Source organism: Mesoplodon bidens (genome assembly GCF_964165515.1).
Source record: "Mesoplodon bidens genome assembly, chromosome: 7".
Lineage (NCBI taxonomy): Eukaryota > Metazoa > Chordata > Mammalia > Artiodactyla > Ziphiidae > Mesoplodon > Mesoplodon bidens.
The window spans coordinates 53,871,989-53,888,802 of NC_138164.1; the positions used below are offsets into that span (position 1 = coordinate 53,871,989).

Below are 16,814 nucleotides of genomic sequence, written 5' to 3' on the forward strand. Positions count from 1 at the left end.
CCACGGAGTGGCTGGGCCCGTGAGCCATGGCTGCTGAGCCTGCGCGTCCGGAGCCTGTGCTCCATCCACAACGGGAGAGGCCGCAGCAGTGAGAGGCCCGCATACCGCAAAAAAAAAAAACAACAACTGTATACCAAACACATATTTTTCCATTTTCTGTTTGTTTTGGGGTTTATATTATATTTATATTAAGTTCATTAGCGGTTTTTTACAGTGTTATAAATATGCATACTCCCAAAAGAACTTTGGGAATCTGCAACTTTTGAATTTGCAAAGGAATAAGGTAAGAAGAAATGAAGAACTGTGCTTAAAACATGTAAAACCATTCAAATAGACTAAGTAAATCCCATACAGTACTCCCATCATCTTCGAGTTTACGCTGCACATAATCTTTCAGGACTATTTGAAAGTCAACTTCAGAGGACACATGGGTGAATTTATAAGAACTGTAGTGACAAAGGTCATTTCTGAGAACTGTGCATTCTTTCTCCTTTTCTTGCTCTCTCTTCCACAGTAACCATCCAGCTGATCTTTTCAGTTTTACCTCTACTAAGTTTCACTTGAGTTTATTTGTGACACAAAGTTCACACTCTCAAGGAGACTGTAACTAATGCTCAGGCCCCTCTTTCTTCTCATCCAGATTACTTTAGATTCTGTGATTAATCTCCACGCCTTCAGACTCTTCTCCTAATTCCAATTTATTATTATTATTTTTTAATAGATCTTTATTGGGGTATAATTGCTTCACAATACTGTTAGTTTCTGTTGCACAACAAAGCGAATCAGCCATATGCATACACATGTCCCCATATCCCCTTCCTCTTGAGCCTCCCTCCCATCCTCCCTATCCCACCCCTGTAGGTCATCACAAAGCACCAAGCCGATCTCCCGGTGCTATGCTGCTGCTTCCCACTAGCTAACTATTTTACATCCGGTCGTGTATATATGTTGATGCTACTCTCTCTTCGCCCCACCTTCGCCCTCCCACCCCATTTCCTCAAGTCCATTTTCTGTGTCTGTCTCTTTATTCCTGCCCTGCAACTAGGTTCATCAGTACCTTTTTTTTTTAGATTCCATATATATGCATAGCATATGGTATTTGTTTTCTCTTTCTGACTTACTTCACTCTGTATGACAGACTCTAGGTCCATCCACCTCACTACAAATAACTCAATTTTGTTTTTTTATGGCTGAGTAACATTCCATTGTATATATGTGCCACATCTTCTTTATCCATTCATCTATCAATGGACATTTAGGTTGATTCCATGTCCTGGCTATTGTAAATAGAGCTGCAATGAACATTATGGTACATGTCTTTTTTTTTTTTTTTTTTTTTTTTTTGCGGTACGCGGGCCTCTCACTGTTGTGGCCTCTCCCGTTGTGGAGCACAGGCTCCGGACGCGCAGGCTCAGCAGCCATGGCTCACGGGCCCAGCCACTCCGCAGCATGCGGGATCTTCCCAGACCAGGGCACGAACCCGCGTCCCCTGCGTCGGCAGGTGGACTCTCAACCACTGCGCCACCAGGGAAGCCCCGTGTCTCTTTTTGAATTATGGTTTTCTCAGGGTATATGCTCAGTAGTGGGATTGCTGGGTCACATGGTAGTTCTATTTTTAGTTTTTTAAGGAACCTCCATACTGTTTTCCATAGTGGTTGTATCAATTTACATTCCCACCAACAGTGCAGGAAGGTTCCCTTTTCACCACACCCTTTTCAGCATTTATTGTTTCTAGATTTTTTGATAATGGCCATTCTGACCAGCGTGAGGTGATCCATCATTGTAGTTTTGATTTGCATTTCTCTAATAATTAGTGATGTTGAGCATCCTTTCATGTGCCTCTTGGCTATCTGTATGTCTGCCTTGGTGAAATGTCTATTTAGGTCTTCCACCCATTTTTTAACTGGATTGTTTGTTTTTTTGATATTGAGCTCCATGAGCTGTTTGTATATTTTGGAGATTAATCCTTTGTCTGTTGTTTCATTGGCAAATATTTTCTCACATTCTGAGTGTTGTCTTTTTGTCTTGTTTATGGTTTCCTTTGCTGTGCAAAAGCTTTAAGGTTAATTAAGTCCCATTTGTTTATTTTTGTTTTTATTTCCATTACTCTAGGAGGTGGGTCAAAAAAGATCTTGCTGTGGCTTATGTCAAAGAATGTTTTTCCTATGTTTTCCTCTAAGAGGTTTATAGTGTCTGGTCTTAAATTTAAGTCTTTAATCCATTTGGAGTTTATTTTTGTGTATGGTGTTAGGTAGTGTTCTAATTTCATTCTTTTACATGTAGCTGTCCAGTTTTCCCAGCACCACTTACTGAAGAGGCTGTCTTTTCTCCACTGTATGTTCATGCCTCCTTGTCGTAAATTAGGTGCCCATATGTGCATGGGTTTATCTCTGGGCATTCTATCTTGTACCATTGATCTATATTTCTGTTTTTGTGCCACTACCATACTGTCTTGATTACTGTAGCTTTGTGGTATAGTTTGAAATCTGGAAGCCTGATTCCTCCAACTCCGTTTTTCTTTCTCAGGATTGCTTTGGCTATTTGGGGTCTTTTGTGTTTCCATACGCATTGTAAAATTTTTTGTTCTAATTCTGTGAAGAATGCCATTGGTAGTTTGTTAGGGATTGCATTGAATCTGTAGATTGCTTTGGGTAGTATAGCCATTTTCACAATATTGATTCTTCCAATCCAAGAACATGGTGTATTCCTCCATCTGTTTATGTCATCTTTGATTTCTTTCATCAGTGTTTTATAGTTTTCTGAGTACAAGTCTTTCACCTCCTTAGGCAGCTTTATTCCTAGGTATTTTATTTTTGTTGCAATGGTAAATGGGAGTGTTTCCTTAATTTCTCTTTCTGATTTTTCATTGTCGGTGTATAAGAATGCCAGAGATTTCTATGCATTAATTTTGTATCCTGCAACCTTAGCAAATTCATTGATTAATTCTAGTAGTTTTCTGGTGGCATCTTTAGGATTTTCTATGTATAGTGTCATGTCATCTGCAAACAGTGACAGTTTTACTTCTTCTTTGCCAATTTGTATTCCTTTTATTTCTTTTTCTTCTCTGATTGCTGTGGCTAGGACTTCCAAAACAATGTTGAATAGTACCAGTGAGAGTGGGCAACCTTGTCTTGTTCCTGATCTTAGAGGAAATGGTTTCAGTTTTTCACTATTGGGAACGATGTTGGCTGCGGGTTTGTTATATATGGCCTTTATTATGTTGAGGTAGGTTCCCTCTATGTGCATTTTCTGGAGAGTTTTTATCATAAATCTGTGTTGAATTTTGTTGAAAGCTTTTCCTGCATCTATTGAGATTATCATATGGTTTTTATTACTTAATTTGTTAATGTGGTGTATTACATTGATTGATTTGCATATATTAAAGAATCCTTGCATCCCTGGGATAAATCCCACTTGATCTTGGTGTAGGATCCTTTTAATGTGTTGTTGGATTCTGTTTGCTAGTATTTTGTTGAGGATTTTTGCATCTATGTTCATCAGTGATACTGGCCTGTAGTTTTCTCTTTTTGTGACATCTTTGTCTAGTTTTGGTATCAGGGTGATGGTGGCCTCGTAGAATGAGTTTGGGAGTGTTCCTCCCTCTGCTATATTTTGGAAGAGTTTGAGAAGGATAGGTGTTAGCCCTTCCCTAAGTGTCTGATAGAATTCACCTGTGAATCCCTCTGGTCCTGGGCTTTTGTTTATTGGAAGATTTTTTTTTTTTTTTGCGGTATGTGGGCCTCTCACTGCCGTGGCCTCTCCTGTTGCGGAGCACAGGCTCCGCACGCAAAGGCTCAGCGGCCATGGCTCACGGGCCCAGCCACTCCGCGGCATGTGGGATCTACCCGGACCGGGGCATAAACCCCTGTCCCCTGCATCGGCAGGCAGACTCTCAACCACTGTGCCACCAGGGAAGCCCTATTGGAAGATTTTAAATCACAGTTTCAATTTCAGTGCTTGTGATTGGTCTGTTTATATTTTCTATTTCTTCCTGCTTCAGTCTTGGAAAATTGTACCTTTCCAAGAATTTGTCCATTTCTTCATGGTTGTCCATTTTATTGGCACATAGTCGTTCGTAGTAGTCTCTTATAGTCCTTTGTATTTCTGCAGTGTCAGTTGTAATTTCTCCTTTTTCATTTCTAATTTTATTGATTTGTGTCCTCTCCCTTTTCTTCTTGATGAGTCTGGCTAAGGGCTTATCAGTTTTGTTTATCTTCTCAAAGAACCAGCTTTTACTTTTATTGATCTTTGCTATTGTTTTCTTCATTTTTATTTCATTTATTTCTGCTCTGATATTTATTATTTCTTTCCTTCTACTGACTTTGGGTTTTCTTTGTTCTTCTTTCTCTAGTTGTATTAAGTGTAGGGTTAGATTGTTTATTTGAGATTTTTCTTGTTTCTTGAGGTGAGATTGAATTACTATAAACTTAGCAATTTCTTAGAACTGCTTTTGCTTCATCCCATAGATTTGGGGGCGTCGTGTTTTCATTGTCATTTGTTTCTATGTATTTTTTAATTTCTTCTTGGATTTCTTCAGTGATCTCTTGGTTATTTAGTATCTCACTGTTTAGCCTCCATGTATTTGTGTTTGTTTTTTTTTTTTTTGCGTTACGCGGGCTTCTCACTGTTGTGGCCTCTCCCGTTGCGGAGCACAGGCTCCGCACGCACAGGCTCAGCGGCCATGGCTCACGGGCCCAGCCGCTGCGCGGCATGTGGGATCTTCCCAGACCGGGGCACGAACCCGTGTCCCCTGCATCGGCAGGCGGACTCTCAACCACTGCGCCACCAGGGAAGCCCGTATTTGTGTTTTTTTACAGTTTTTTTCCTGTAATTGATTTCCAGCCTCATAGTGTTGTGGTCAGAAAAGATGCTTGATATGATTTCAATTTTCTTAAATTTTCTGAGGCTTGATTTGTGGCTCAGGATGTGATCTGTACTGGAGAATGTTCCATGTGCCCTTGAGAAGAAAGTGTATTCTGCCACTTGCAGGTGGAATGTCCTATAAATATCAATTAAATCTATCTGGTCTATTGTGTCATTTAAAGCTTGTGTTTCCTTATTTATTTTCTGTTTAGATGATCTGTCCATTGGCGTAAGTGGGGTGTTAAAGTCCCCTACTGCTATTGTGTTACTGTCAATGTCCCCTTTTATGGTTGTTTTAGCATTTGCCTTATGTATTGAGGTACTCCTGTGTTGGGTGCATAAATATTTATAATTGTTATATTTTTTTCTTGGATTGATCCCTTGATCATTATGTAGTGTCCTTATCTCTTGTAACAGTCTTTATTTTAAAGTCTATTTTATCTGATACGAGATTGCTACTCCAGCTTTCTTTTGATTTCCATTTCCATGGAATATCTTTTTCCATCCCTTCACTTTCAGTCTGTATGTATCCCTAGATCTGAAGGGGGTCTCTTGTAGACAGCATATATATGGGTCTTGTTTTTGTATCCATTCAGCCTGTCTGTGTCTTTTGGTTGGGACATTTAATCCATTTACATTAAAGGTTATTATTGATAAGCATGTTCCTATTACCATTTTCTTAATTGTTTTGGGTTTGTTTTTTTGAGTCTTTTTCTTCTCTTGTGTTTCCTACTTAGAGAAGTTTCTTTAGCATTTGTTGTAAAGGTGGTTTGGTGATGCTGAATTCTCTTTAGCTTTTGCTTGTCTGAAAAAGCTTTTGATTTCTCCATCTAATCTGAATCAGATCCTTCTGGGTAGAGTAATCTTAGTTGTAGGTGTTTCTCTTTCATCACTTTAAGTATATCCTTCCACTCCCTTCTGGCCTGCAGAGTTTCTGCTGAAAAATCAGCTGATAACCTTATGGGGACTCCTTTGTATGTCATTTTTTGTTTTTCCCTTGGTGCTTTTAATATTTTTTCTTTGAATTTAATTTTTGTTAGTTTGATTAATATGGGTCTTGGTGTGTTTTTCCTAGGGTTTATCCTGTATGGGACTCTCTATGCTTCCTGGACTTGGATGACTATTTCCTTTCCCATGTTAGGGAAGTTTTTGACTATAATCTCTTCAAATATTTCCTCAGACCCTTTCTTTTTCTCTTCTTCTTCTGGAACCCCTGTAATTCAAATGTTGGTGCATTTAGTGTTGTCCCAGAGGTCTCTGTAATTGCCTTCAATTCTTTTCATTCTTTTTTCTTTATTCTGCTCCTTGGCAGTTATTTCCACCATTTTGTCTTCCAGCTTACTTATTCGTTCTTCCCCCTCAGTTATTCTGTTATTGATTCCTTCTAGTGTATTTTTCATTTCAGTTATTGTGTTGTTCATCTGTGTTTGTTTGTTCTTTAATTCTTCTAGATCTTTGTTAAACATTTCTTGTATTTTCTCAATCCGTGCCTCCATTCTATTTCTGAGATTCTGGATCATCTTTACTGTCATTACTCTGAATTCTTTTTCAGGTAAATTACCTATTTCCTGTTCATTTATTTGGTCTTGTAGCTTTTTACCTTGCTCCTTCATCTGTGACATATTTTTTTAACATCTTTATTGGAGCATCATTGCTTTACAATGGTGTGTTAGTTTCTGCTTTATAACAAAGTGAATCAGCTATACATATACATATATAAAATATGGAATGCTTTATGAATTTGCGTGTCATCCTTGCGCAGGGGCATGCTAATGTTCTCTGTATCATTCCAATTTTAGTATATGTGCTGCTGAAGTGAGCACTGTGACTTGTTTTTTTGCCATTTCATTTTTTCTTTTTTTTTTAACGAGTGTGATTGTGTTCCTGTCTTACTGGTTGTTTGGCCTGAGTCTTCCAACACTGGGGTCTGTAGGCTATTGGGTAGAGCTGGGCCTTGGTGCCGAGATGAGGAACTCCATGAGACCTCGCTCCGATGAATATTCGCTGGGGTCTGAGGTTCCCTGTTAGCCAGTGGTTTGGACTCGGAGTTCCCACCACAGGAGCTTCAGCCTGACCCCAGGCTCATGAACCAAGATCCCACAAGCTGCCTAAGGTGGCAAAATAAAAAAAGAACAATAACAAAGTAAAAAATAAAATTAGACTAGGAAACTAACAGATATGTTAGGAAGAATATAAAAATGAAAATATAGATGAATCAACAACCAGAAGGTACATCAGTACCACAATAGTAAAAACGAGGAGGAAGGAAAAGAAAAAAAAAGGGTTGGGGGGAGGCCTTGGCTGTGGAGGGTGGGGCCTAAGCATTGGTGAGGTTTGGGTGGTGGGCGGGGACAATGCTCAGGACCCACAGGGCTGGAAAAGGCCCTGTGGGCTGTGGGGGGTGGAGCTTAGGCTCAAGGAACAGAAGAGGCCCAGGTGTGCCCCCCAACCCCTGGTCTCCGAGGGCAGTGGACCTCACCTGGGAGCCCATCAGGCTTCCTGGGCTCAAATGGGTGGGGCAAACGCCCTCCTCTCCTCTGGTCTGGGAGGGCCCCTCCCACCTACCTCTCCTGATCTCGGCTTCCCTCCTGTACCTCCAAGGACCCACGTGGCCTGGAGGGGATTTTGAGGGCAGGGGATCGGCCTGGGAGCTCATCAGGCTCCCCGGGCCCGAATGGGCAGGGCAGTTGCCCTCCACTCCTCTCCCACTCTTCCCAGAGAGTCCCTCCCGCCTGCCTCTCCTGATCTCCCTGGCCTCAGGGCACCGATCCTGTCTGGCCTCCCCTTGTCCTCCCGCCTCAGTCCTCCATATGTCCTACCAATTCACTTTGGGGTTCCTCCCATCTCCTTGGGTGTCAGAGTCTCCCACCAGTGGCTGGCAGTCACCCTAGTTGTGGGGAGACGCTAACCCCACGTCTTCCCACACCGCCATCTTGACTCCACCTCAGTTCTAATTTATGATGCTGTGAGAATAACCTTTCTAAATCACAGCTCTCATCAGATCACTTTTCTGTTTAAAATTCCTCAACAATTCTTCCTTGGCTTCAAAATAGTCCCAACTCTTTGACCTGGCATTTGAGGCCCACTACAATATGGCTCCAAGCTATGTTTTCTGTTTTACCACTATCCCCTTTTGCAATCTACAGTCTGACCAGGCTTAACTAATATAAGGCTGTATAGCTGTTACTTTCCTATCTCGATGCCTCTGCTTACTGAGTTCCCTCATCTAGAATGTCCATTCCTCTGTCGTTTAAATTGCCATCAGATACAAGTCATAAAAAACCCTATTCCACCAGTTTAAACAGAAACAGTATTTATTTTCTCACTTATCAAGAAACCCTAATGAAAATTAGCTCCTGGATTGGTTAATTCAAAGACCTAGCAGATCCCTCTTTCAAACTCATTGGGTCAATATTAGTTCACATTCCCCTTCTTACACCTACACTGGCAGAGGGGATGTGATTACTGTGATTGGTTTAGATGAGACTGACCAGGATTGACTCCTGAGTCATTTCAGGGAGTGGTAGTCACCAAAACAAAATTAGAGCGCTACTGGCACAGTAAAAAGTGGGAATGGCATTTGGATAATCAGCCAGTAGTTTCTGCCACATCTTTTAGTTTTGCATGTCTAAATTTGAGGTCTCCTTAAAGGTCCACCTCAAATACCATCTCATCCATAAAGTTAACCTAAAGAAATTCTTTGGGCTCTTCTAAACTCCAAAAACACTTTATTTATACTTCATGATTAAATTTTACGTTATGACTAAAATTATTTATTTAGGTTCTTAGTTTCCCTAGTAGATAGTAAGCTCGTGAGAGCAGGAACTCTGTCTAGATTCATCCTTGTATCTCTTACAGCCTGTAATGCTTAGTACCTGGTAAGAACTCAATATATGTTGAGTGAACAAAAATCTGTTGAAGAAATATTCTCATTTTAAATGACTGGGATAGGTTGAAGCTTTCCTTGTGTATTGATATAGTATAGTACCTAAACTACATTGTCCATCTTTGTTTTATAAATTACTCAGCTCACATCGAAGGGCCCAGTAGAAATTGTAGAAAACTGTAGGAATATGAATGTAGCAGATTTCTGATCCCTTAGTTTTCTGTTGCTCTTCTTTGGCAAACACAGCATTAATGTTTGATTTTACTATTAGTCAAAAGAATTTTTTTTGCCTCAGTATCTCTAACCATTATATCTTTATGGTGATTAAACATCATCCTTAAAATAAGATTCTAAGTTACAAAAACAAAAGTATTAAAAACATAGGCAATCAGACCTTTCATTTGTATAATTTTTCTTGATTTTAGATCTAAAGAAATGTTTTATTTGCATTTCTTAATTTCTTTTTGAAAGACTCTATGAGAAGTCATTGTTAATGTTAGAAAAAAAGAGTTAAAGTCCAGTATAAAAAGCTGATGGTAGACTGAAATTTTATATTTCTTAATCTTAAGCAACTAAAAGCCAACTTACAGTAAGACCTTAATCCTGAGTATCTGCTATCTGCTGTGACAGTTATACTCAAACATTATAAAAAATAATCTAAATAATGTTTAAATGGAATATTTTGTGGGAATAATATGAGAAAAATTAATGGGTTAATTAAAATTATGGACTAAGGTGGCTGTTAAGAAGCTTCATGAATTATATTATTTTCATCCGTCTTTTTACTTAGACCAACACCTTGGAGTCATCCTTGACTTTCTTTCTTTTTCTCTTATACCCACCCCACAGTCAGTGTATGAGTGAATCCTGTCAGGTTTCTCTTCAAAATATATTCAGAATGTGACCAACTCTTACCATTGTCACTACTATCACCTTATTCCTAGCAACTATCATCTCTCACTGGGATTATTCCAATAGCCTTCTAACTCGTCTCCCTGCTTCTGCCCTTGTCCCCATTATGTCTAGTCTCAGCACAATAGTCAGTCTATTCCACTTATAATCTGAAATGAAATTAGATCTTATTACTCCTTGGCTCAAAACCCTCCAGTGACTTGCCATGCCCTTGGAGTAAAAACCAAAGTCATTACTATGAACAGCAAAGTTCTATACATTCTGTCCCCACCTCACTCTCTAACCCTATCTTCAACCACTCCTCTCGCTCTCATTCTGTTCCAGCCACCCTTGGCTCCTTGCCAGGTTCACTTCTGCCTTTGCACTTGACTGTCATCCTGGAATGCTCTTTCCCCCAGATATCCATATGACTGATTCGTGCACCTCTTTAGTTACTAAATGTCACCTACTCTGTAAGGCCTTCCCTGTAGCCTTTCAGCATTTTCTCTCCTCTGTTTAATATTCTCCATAGCACTTATTTCCATCTTATCTAATCTGTATTTTATTTGTCTGTCTCTCCTACCTAGAGTGTAACCTCCATGAAGACAGGGATTTTTGTTTGGTTTTTACACACTATGTCACCAGTGCCTAGAGCAGTGTCCATAGTACGTGTAACACCCACATAATGCGTACTTGATAAATATTTGTTGTGTGAATCGTATGATTATAATAATTACAGTTTGTAGCGAATATAACAAAAAAGAAGACTCACAGATATAGAGAACAAACTAGTGGTTACCAGTGGCAGGGGTGGGTAGGTAGGGGCAATATAAGGGGAGGGGATTAAGAGGTACAAACTATGAGGTATAAAATAAGCTACAAGAATATATTGTATAGCACAGAATATAGCTAATATAATAACTATAAATGGAGTATAACCTTTAAAAATTGTGAATCACTATATTGTATACCTGTAACTTATATTGTACATCAACTATACTTCAATTTAAAAAATTGCAGTTTGATGAGCTTTGCTATTAAATACTAAGTTTATATGAATTATTCCCTAATTTCTAAACTGTGCAGTTCCAAAGGAAGACTGGCCCAGTTTCCTCAACCCTGAAAGTCTTATTTTGTAAGCCTGTATAAATTCCTATCACCTTTAATGCTATTTATTTGTTCTCTACCCCATGTATAGTCTTTTATTACAAAGAATCTTACATATTTGCATCTCTATAGAGACCTTACCTTCCCCAAATTTAATGAATTTTCTGATTATTAGAGATGGTTCTACCATTTTCACAGTATGGAATCTGATTCATACTTGATTCTGTTTTTTCTCTTACTGCCTTCTCAAGTAATAATTAATAAATGCTAGTTACAAATATTATTATTTTATTCAAAATATTGAACTGTTGCTATAATCATGTCTTTTTAATATAACCTAACTATTGTACTTCACTTTCTCATGTCTCCAGATTGTAAGTTTGTTATATAATAGAACTTAAGATATTGAAGAAGGAAATCTGTTGTTTCAGTTATAGTAGAATGGCATGTGGTTGTTGGATTCAAATAAATCTTTAATTAAAAAATTCTGTAGGGGCTTCCCTGGTGGTCCAGTGGGTAAGACTCTGCACTCCCAATGCAGAGGGCCCGGGTTCGATCCCTGGTCGGGGAACTAGATCCCACATGCGTGCTGCAACTAAAGAACCCACGTGCCACAACGAAGATCCTGCATACCGCAACTAAGACCCAGCACAGCCAAAATAAATGATAAATGAATAAATAAATAAATATTTTTAAAAACTGAACCTTAATTTTTTAAAAAAAGAAATTTTTTAAATAAATTAAAATGAAAAGGATTGTCAATACTGATCTCTAAAATTAATTTCTTAATTCTGGGAAAGTTGCCTGACCTCAACAACTAAACAGGATGATGGCTAATCAACCCTACAGGTTATTTTGAGTATCACATGAGATAATATTGTATATTTTGAACCCCACAAATGTAGGGGACATGATATTATTCATTTGCTCAGACTTTTGCTCTCTTGTTAGGTAATTTGCAAACTTTGAAAACTTCTGTTTCCTAGGATGTTTGACTAAATATTTGTTCCCCTTTTTTGGGAAAAATCGATCAGAAAAATTATCAAAAAATTTTTTCATTTTCTTTGTATTTTTAGATTAACAAAAGCAGTGGCATTGTGGAAGCATCACGGATCATGAATTTGTACCAGTTTATTCAGCTTTATAAAGACATCACAAGTCAAGCAGCAGGAGTATTGGCACAGAGCTCCACCTCTGAAGACCCTGATGAAAACTCATCATCTGTAACATCTTGTCAGGCTAGTCTTTGGATGGGAAGGTATACAGTTCATAAATAACATGTTTCTCTTATTTTCCAACATGCAAAGTACTGAAATCGCATTAATGTTTTTGCTGGTGTTCTCCGTGACATCTTAAATCACATTACTTTTTGTCTCAGTTGATATTATATCCCAGATCTGCTTTTGGATTATTCTGTGTTTCAGGACATTGTTAGAGTGCCAAATTAAAGAAAAACTAAGGTGGCTCACACCAGGTAATGTTTCTGTCAATCTAGTTTCCATGAATCCACTCTGCGCTCTACTTGCTTGCATTTAATGACAAAGGATATAGTTAGTTAATACCCCTCTTATAATAGGCATTTAGGTTCTTAGACAACCAAAGCTCTTCAGGGAATTAGGTCCAAGAATCTGGCAAAACCATTCCAGTTTTTCTTAAAGATATCTGACTAATTGGAGCATTAACATTGTAAATACCGTCTCCAGCACTTGGCAGTCCATTCAGGAATGAACAAGTAGTTGGTGCACATATTGCATGTACTGAGTTACCAGAAGGAAATGAAGTCAGACAGCGTTTTCTGTGATGGTGCTTGTTTACTCAGGCCTAATATATTATTGTTCTATCTAAACTTTCTTTTCCTTCTCTATAATACTTTTGGCATGTGAAAGCTCCCACCTGTTGTCATTTGACAACCATGACCATAATTTAACTTTATAAATGCATCATTGGAAAAAGGCTTATGTGGGTCCAGACATGTTGACATCCTGTCTTATTGTCATACAGGGTAGAAAGCACAAATCTGAATTGACAGTGTCTTTTAACTTGAAGTTAAGAATATGGTTAACAAGAACTTCTTTTTTATTGCTCCATTTACAGTTGCATTTTCCTATCCATTCTTAACCACCTGGTTTCCAAATACTCTGTTGTAGTAAGATTGTATTTTAACTTATCGTTTCCTGTTTATCTTTAATAGGATTGTTTGGTTTTCTACGTTTGGGCTGTACAAGTGTTGCTGATGAAATGCCAAATGAGTTTTAGAGTATTATAGGCAGGATTTTGGCTTATCTTTTCTGTATTTTGTAAAGTTAATCTTTCAAAGACAGGCGTCTGATTTTCTGCTTTTTTTCCTCTCCCTCTTCAGAATGGTGACTTTTTTTTGAGTATTTTGAAAGTTGACAATAGTATTTACTAGTAAATAGTACTTACTAAGCTCGATGGTAGCAAATTAATTGAAAGTAATACTTTTTTCTTATTGCAGTCATTGTAATGAAGGAGGTAAGAGTGTTATTCCTTTTCATGTGCCCTTGCGACTGGGAAACTCAATGCCTGATTGGTAGGTTAGGGATGCTTCTTGCCTTTGTATGTTTTTTGGGTTTTTTTGTTACACCCTGATATACTTAGTTCATAGAAAAATAGACTTTTCAAGTTGAGAGGGATCTTAAGAGGTATTTATTTGGTTCAGCCTTACATCTGGTGCCTATTTCTATTAGTGGTTTATATTTATTAAGTACTTGTAGGGTATTAGGCATTGTGATGAGTTCTTTACACGTATAAACTCATTAAATCACAACAACCCCATAGGAATACAATTATTGGTTCATTACAGATGTAGAAACAGGTTTAGACAAATAAATGACACGGCTAGAAATTGGCCTAGCTGAGATGCACATTCTGGCCTGTCTGGCAATACAGCCATGCTCGCAATCTCTGCATTAGTACTCTCTGGTGCAGGAAGATCCTATACTAGAGTGCTTCTTAAACTTTAATATTCACTGGTTTTGAGGAGGAGCTTGAGATTCTGTCAGGTTCCCAGGTGTTGTCACTACTGCTTATCCATGGATAGCACTTTGCATAGTGAGACTTAACCACATTTAGCCAAGTGGTAGTCCAGCTTGTACATGAACACCTGCAGCTGTAAGGGCCTCACTGCCTCAGACAGGCAAGCCTTTTGACTCACAAATAGCTTTAATCACTATGTAATTTTTCCTTTTGCATTATTTTCCTCAGAGCCAAAATCTGGCTCTCTTGGGGCAGCACAGCACAGATTCTGGAACCAAATTGCCTGTGTTCAAATCCTGGCTCTACTCCTTACTGTGTCACTCTGGACAAGTTACTAAACTCTCTTTCCTCAGTTTCCTCATCTTTTAAAAGAGGATGACAATGATAAGATCTACTTCATAGGACTCTTGGAAGAGTTAAGTGAGTTGATATATGTAAAATGCTTGGGGGCTTCCCTGGTGGTGCATTGGTTAAGAATCCACCTGCCAATGCAGGGGACACGGGTTGGAGCCCTGGTCCGGGAAGATCCCACGGGCCACGGAGCAGCTAAGCCCATGTGCCACAACTACTGAGCCTGAGCTCTAGAGCCCATGAGCCACAACTGAAGCCTGCGTGCCTAGAGTCCATGCTCCACAATAAGAGAAGCCACCGCAATGAGAAGCCCGCGCACCACAACTAAGAGTAGCCCCCGCTCGCCGCAACTAGAGAAAGCCTGCACACAGCAACAAAGACCCAACGCAGCCAAAAATAAATAAATTAAATAAATAAAATGCTTGGAACAGTGCCTGGCCCATAAAAAAAAAGTCTGTAAAAGTTAACTATCATTATTCTTAAATTATTACTGTATTCTACTTATTTCAGTGACAGTGCCCTCTGGAAATCCACCAAACAAGTCTGTTCTCTCTTTCAGCCCTTCAAATACTTGAAAACAGAAATCAGATTCTCACTGAGCCTCTGTTCTCCAGGATAAGCCTCCCCAGTTCCTTCGGCCTTTGTTTGTATAGGTCTCTTCTATATCCCAGAGGCTTTCCTGGATGATCTTTTATTTGTCAATTTGTCTTTCAGGGTAGGGGGCAGAGAACTGAATTCTCCACTTTACAAGTGGTCTAATAAGGACAAACAGAGCAAGACTCTTCCTCCTTCCTTCTTCTGGTCACTGTATTGCTAGGAAGGTAGCAAGAAAAGTGAACATAGTACAGCTTCCACTGGCTGCTTCTGTGTCTCCTGTTCTTTCTTTTACCTCCATCCAGAATGCTATTCTTTGTAACCCTCTACTCCTCAGTTTTAAACTCGAACCTTCAGGACTCTGTCACTCTTTATGGATTCAATTATATTCTCTGCTATTGACACCCAAGTCCATATCTTTAGACATAAATTGTAAACTCTTCAAGAGCAGAGACCCTAGTTCTTCTGGATCTGGCACAATACGTGGCACCTAAAAGGCATTTAAACATTTAAATGAATAGAGATAGAAAAATTCAAATACATTAGATCCACATCCATCTAGGGTTTCATTCAGTTTCCCCATTTCAATTCAGGGGCTGCCCTCTTTTATGCATTGCTAAAGCATAGCATTTAATCTATTACCACATCCTGATGATTTGTCTTTTGTAATGCCGCTTACACCAGGCCCTGATTATCTCCCAGGTGAATTGCTGAAATAAGGATCTGATTGGTGTTCCTCCCTCTAGACTGTCCTTCATACTGCTCTCCCAATTAATCTCCTACAGCATTATTTCCAATGGGGGTTCACTTTCCCCTTGATTAAACTCTGTCAGAACAAGTTTAAACTTATTATTTTGACATACAAGGATCAGATTATCTCTGCTATACTTAAGCAATCTTTTCTCTTATTTTTCTCCCCGGAGCATGATGTTAGCCTCCTTGTTACACACATATACAGAGTTTTGGGTTTTTTTTTTCCTACCTCTATAGCTTTGTTTATTCACATAGAATGTCCTCTGTCTGTCAAAATCCTATCATTTTTTCTACCTCATCTTTCTGACAAGTTTGAAATATACTGATTTCTTCCTTCTTTACTTAGCACTTACTACATGTAATGCACATTTGACATTTGCTTATCTTCTATATACAAATTGACAGATTTTAAAATACTATATAATGTCTTATATACAGTGGTAAAGCACAGCAGGGAATAAAAACATGTTAGAGATAGTTCCTACCCTCAAGAAGCTTATAGTCCAGTGGCTATACTTTGAAACATTTAATTTTTGTATAATTATAAAAGTAGTACATACTTGATGAAGTAAACCTAAAAATTACAGAATAGCACAAAGATTAAAAGCAAATTAAAATCACTTCAAGAAACATGTATTGAGAACCTCAGACAAACTCATTGTATTCAAAGAACTTACAGTTTATGGATAGACCAACCAACAGACCAACCAATAAATAGCCAATTAAAATACAGTATTTGGGCTTCCCTGGTGGCGCAGTGGTTGAGAGTCTGCCTGCCGATGCAGGCGACACGGATTTGTGCCCCGGTCCAGGAAAATCCCACATGCCATGGAGCAGCTGGGCCCGTGATGGCCGCTGGGCCTGCGCCTCCGGAACCTGTACTCCGCAACGGGAGAGGCCACAACAGTGAGAGGCCCGCGTACCGCAAAAAAATTAAAAAATTTAAAAAATAAAATAAAATATAGTATTTAAGTCCTTTAACTGAGGAAAATGTTGGTTTTGAGAGCATAGAGAAGATGGTATCTTGAGCTGAGTAACTGAGGTTGGAGTTTACCAAACTCACAAGGGTATGCCAGGAAAGGAAAACACCACATACAAAGGTCCTTGGCTCATTCAGGGGCATTCTGAATTGTGGCTGGAGCAGAAGGTTCAATATCTCTTTTCTTCCCAAGATGAAAGAGCTCTTTGAGGACAAATAACTTTGCTTTCTAACTCTTCTGTATTTCATACAGCAAGCACCTGATCCTGAAGACTAAGCTATTCTTTCACTTATATGCCCATTATCAGCAGTAGCATAACAAGACCCTGATGGCAGGATCCCTATTTTAGAAAGCTTTGTATCCTGCATGGTGAATAAATCATATATTGGTTG

At 38.9% G+C, this 16,814-nt stretch overlaps 1 protein-coding gene across 4 annotated transcripts in view; it reads left to right on the forward strand.

Moving 5' to 3' along the window:
• RNF141 (ring finger protein 141) overlaps positions 1 to 16,814 on the forward strand; it is a 61,766-nt gene that overhangs the window by 30,071 nt on the left and 14,881 nt on the right. For all 4 annotated transcript variants that reach the window (XR_014016211.1, XR_014016212.1, XM_081238633.1 and 1 more), the window contains exon 4: positions 11,824 to 12,005. Coding sequence is in view for 2 of the 4 variants with exons in the window: in XM_081238633.1 (XP_081094759.1) it covers positions 11,824 to 12,005 (182 nt within the window). In the remaining 2 variants the exon portion in view is untranslated. The remainder of the gene's footprint in view (positions 1 to 11,823; positions 12,006 to 16,814) is intronic.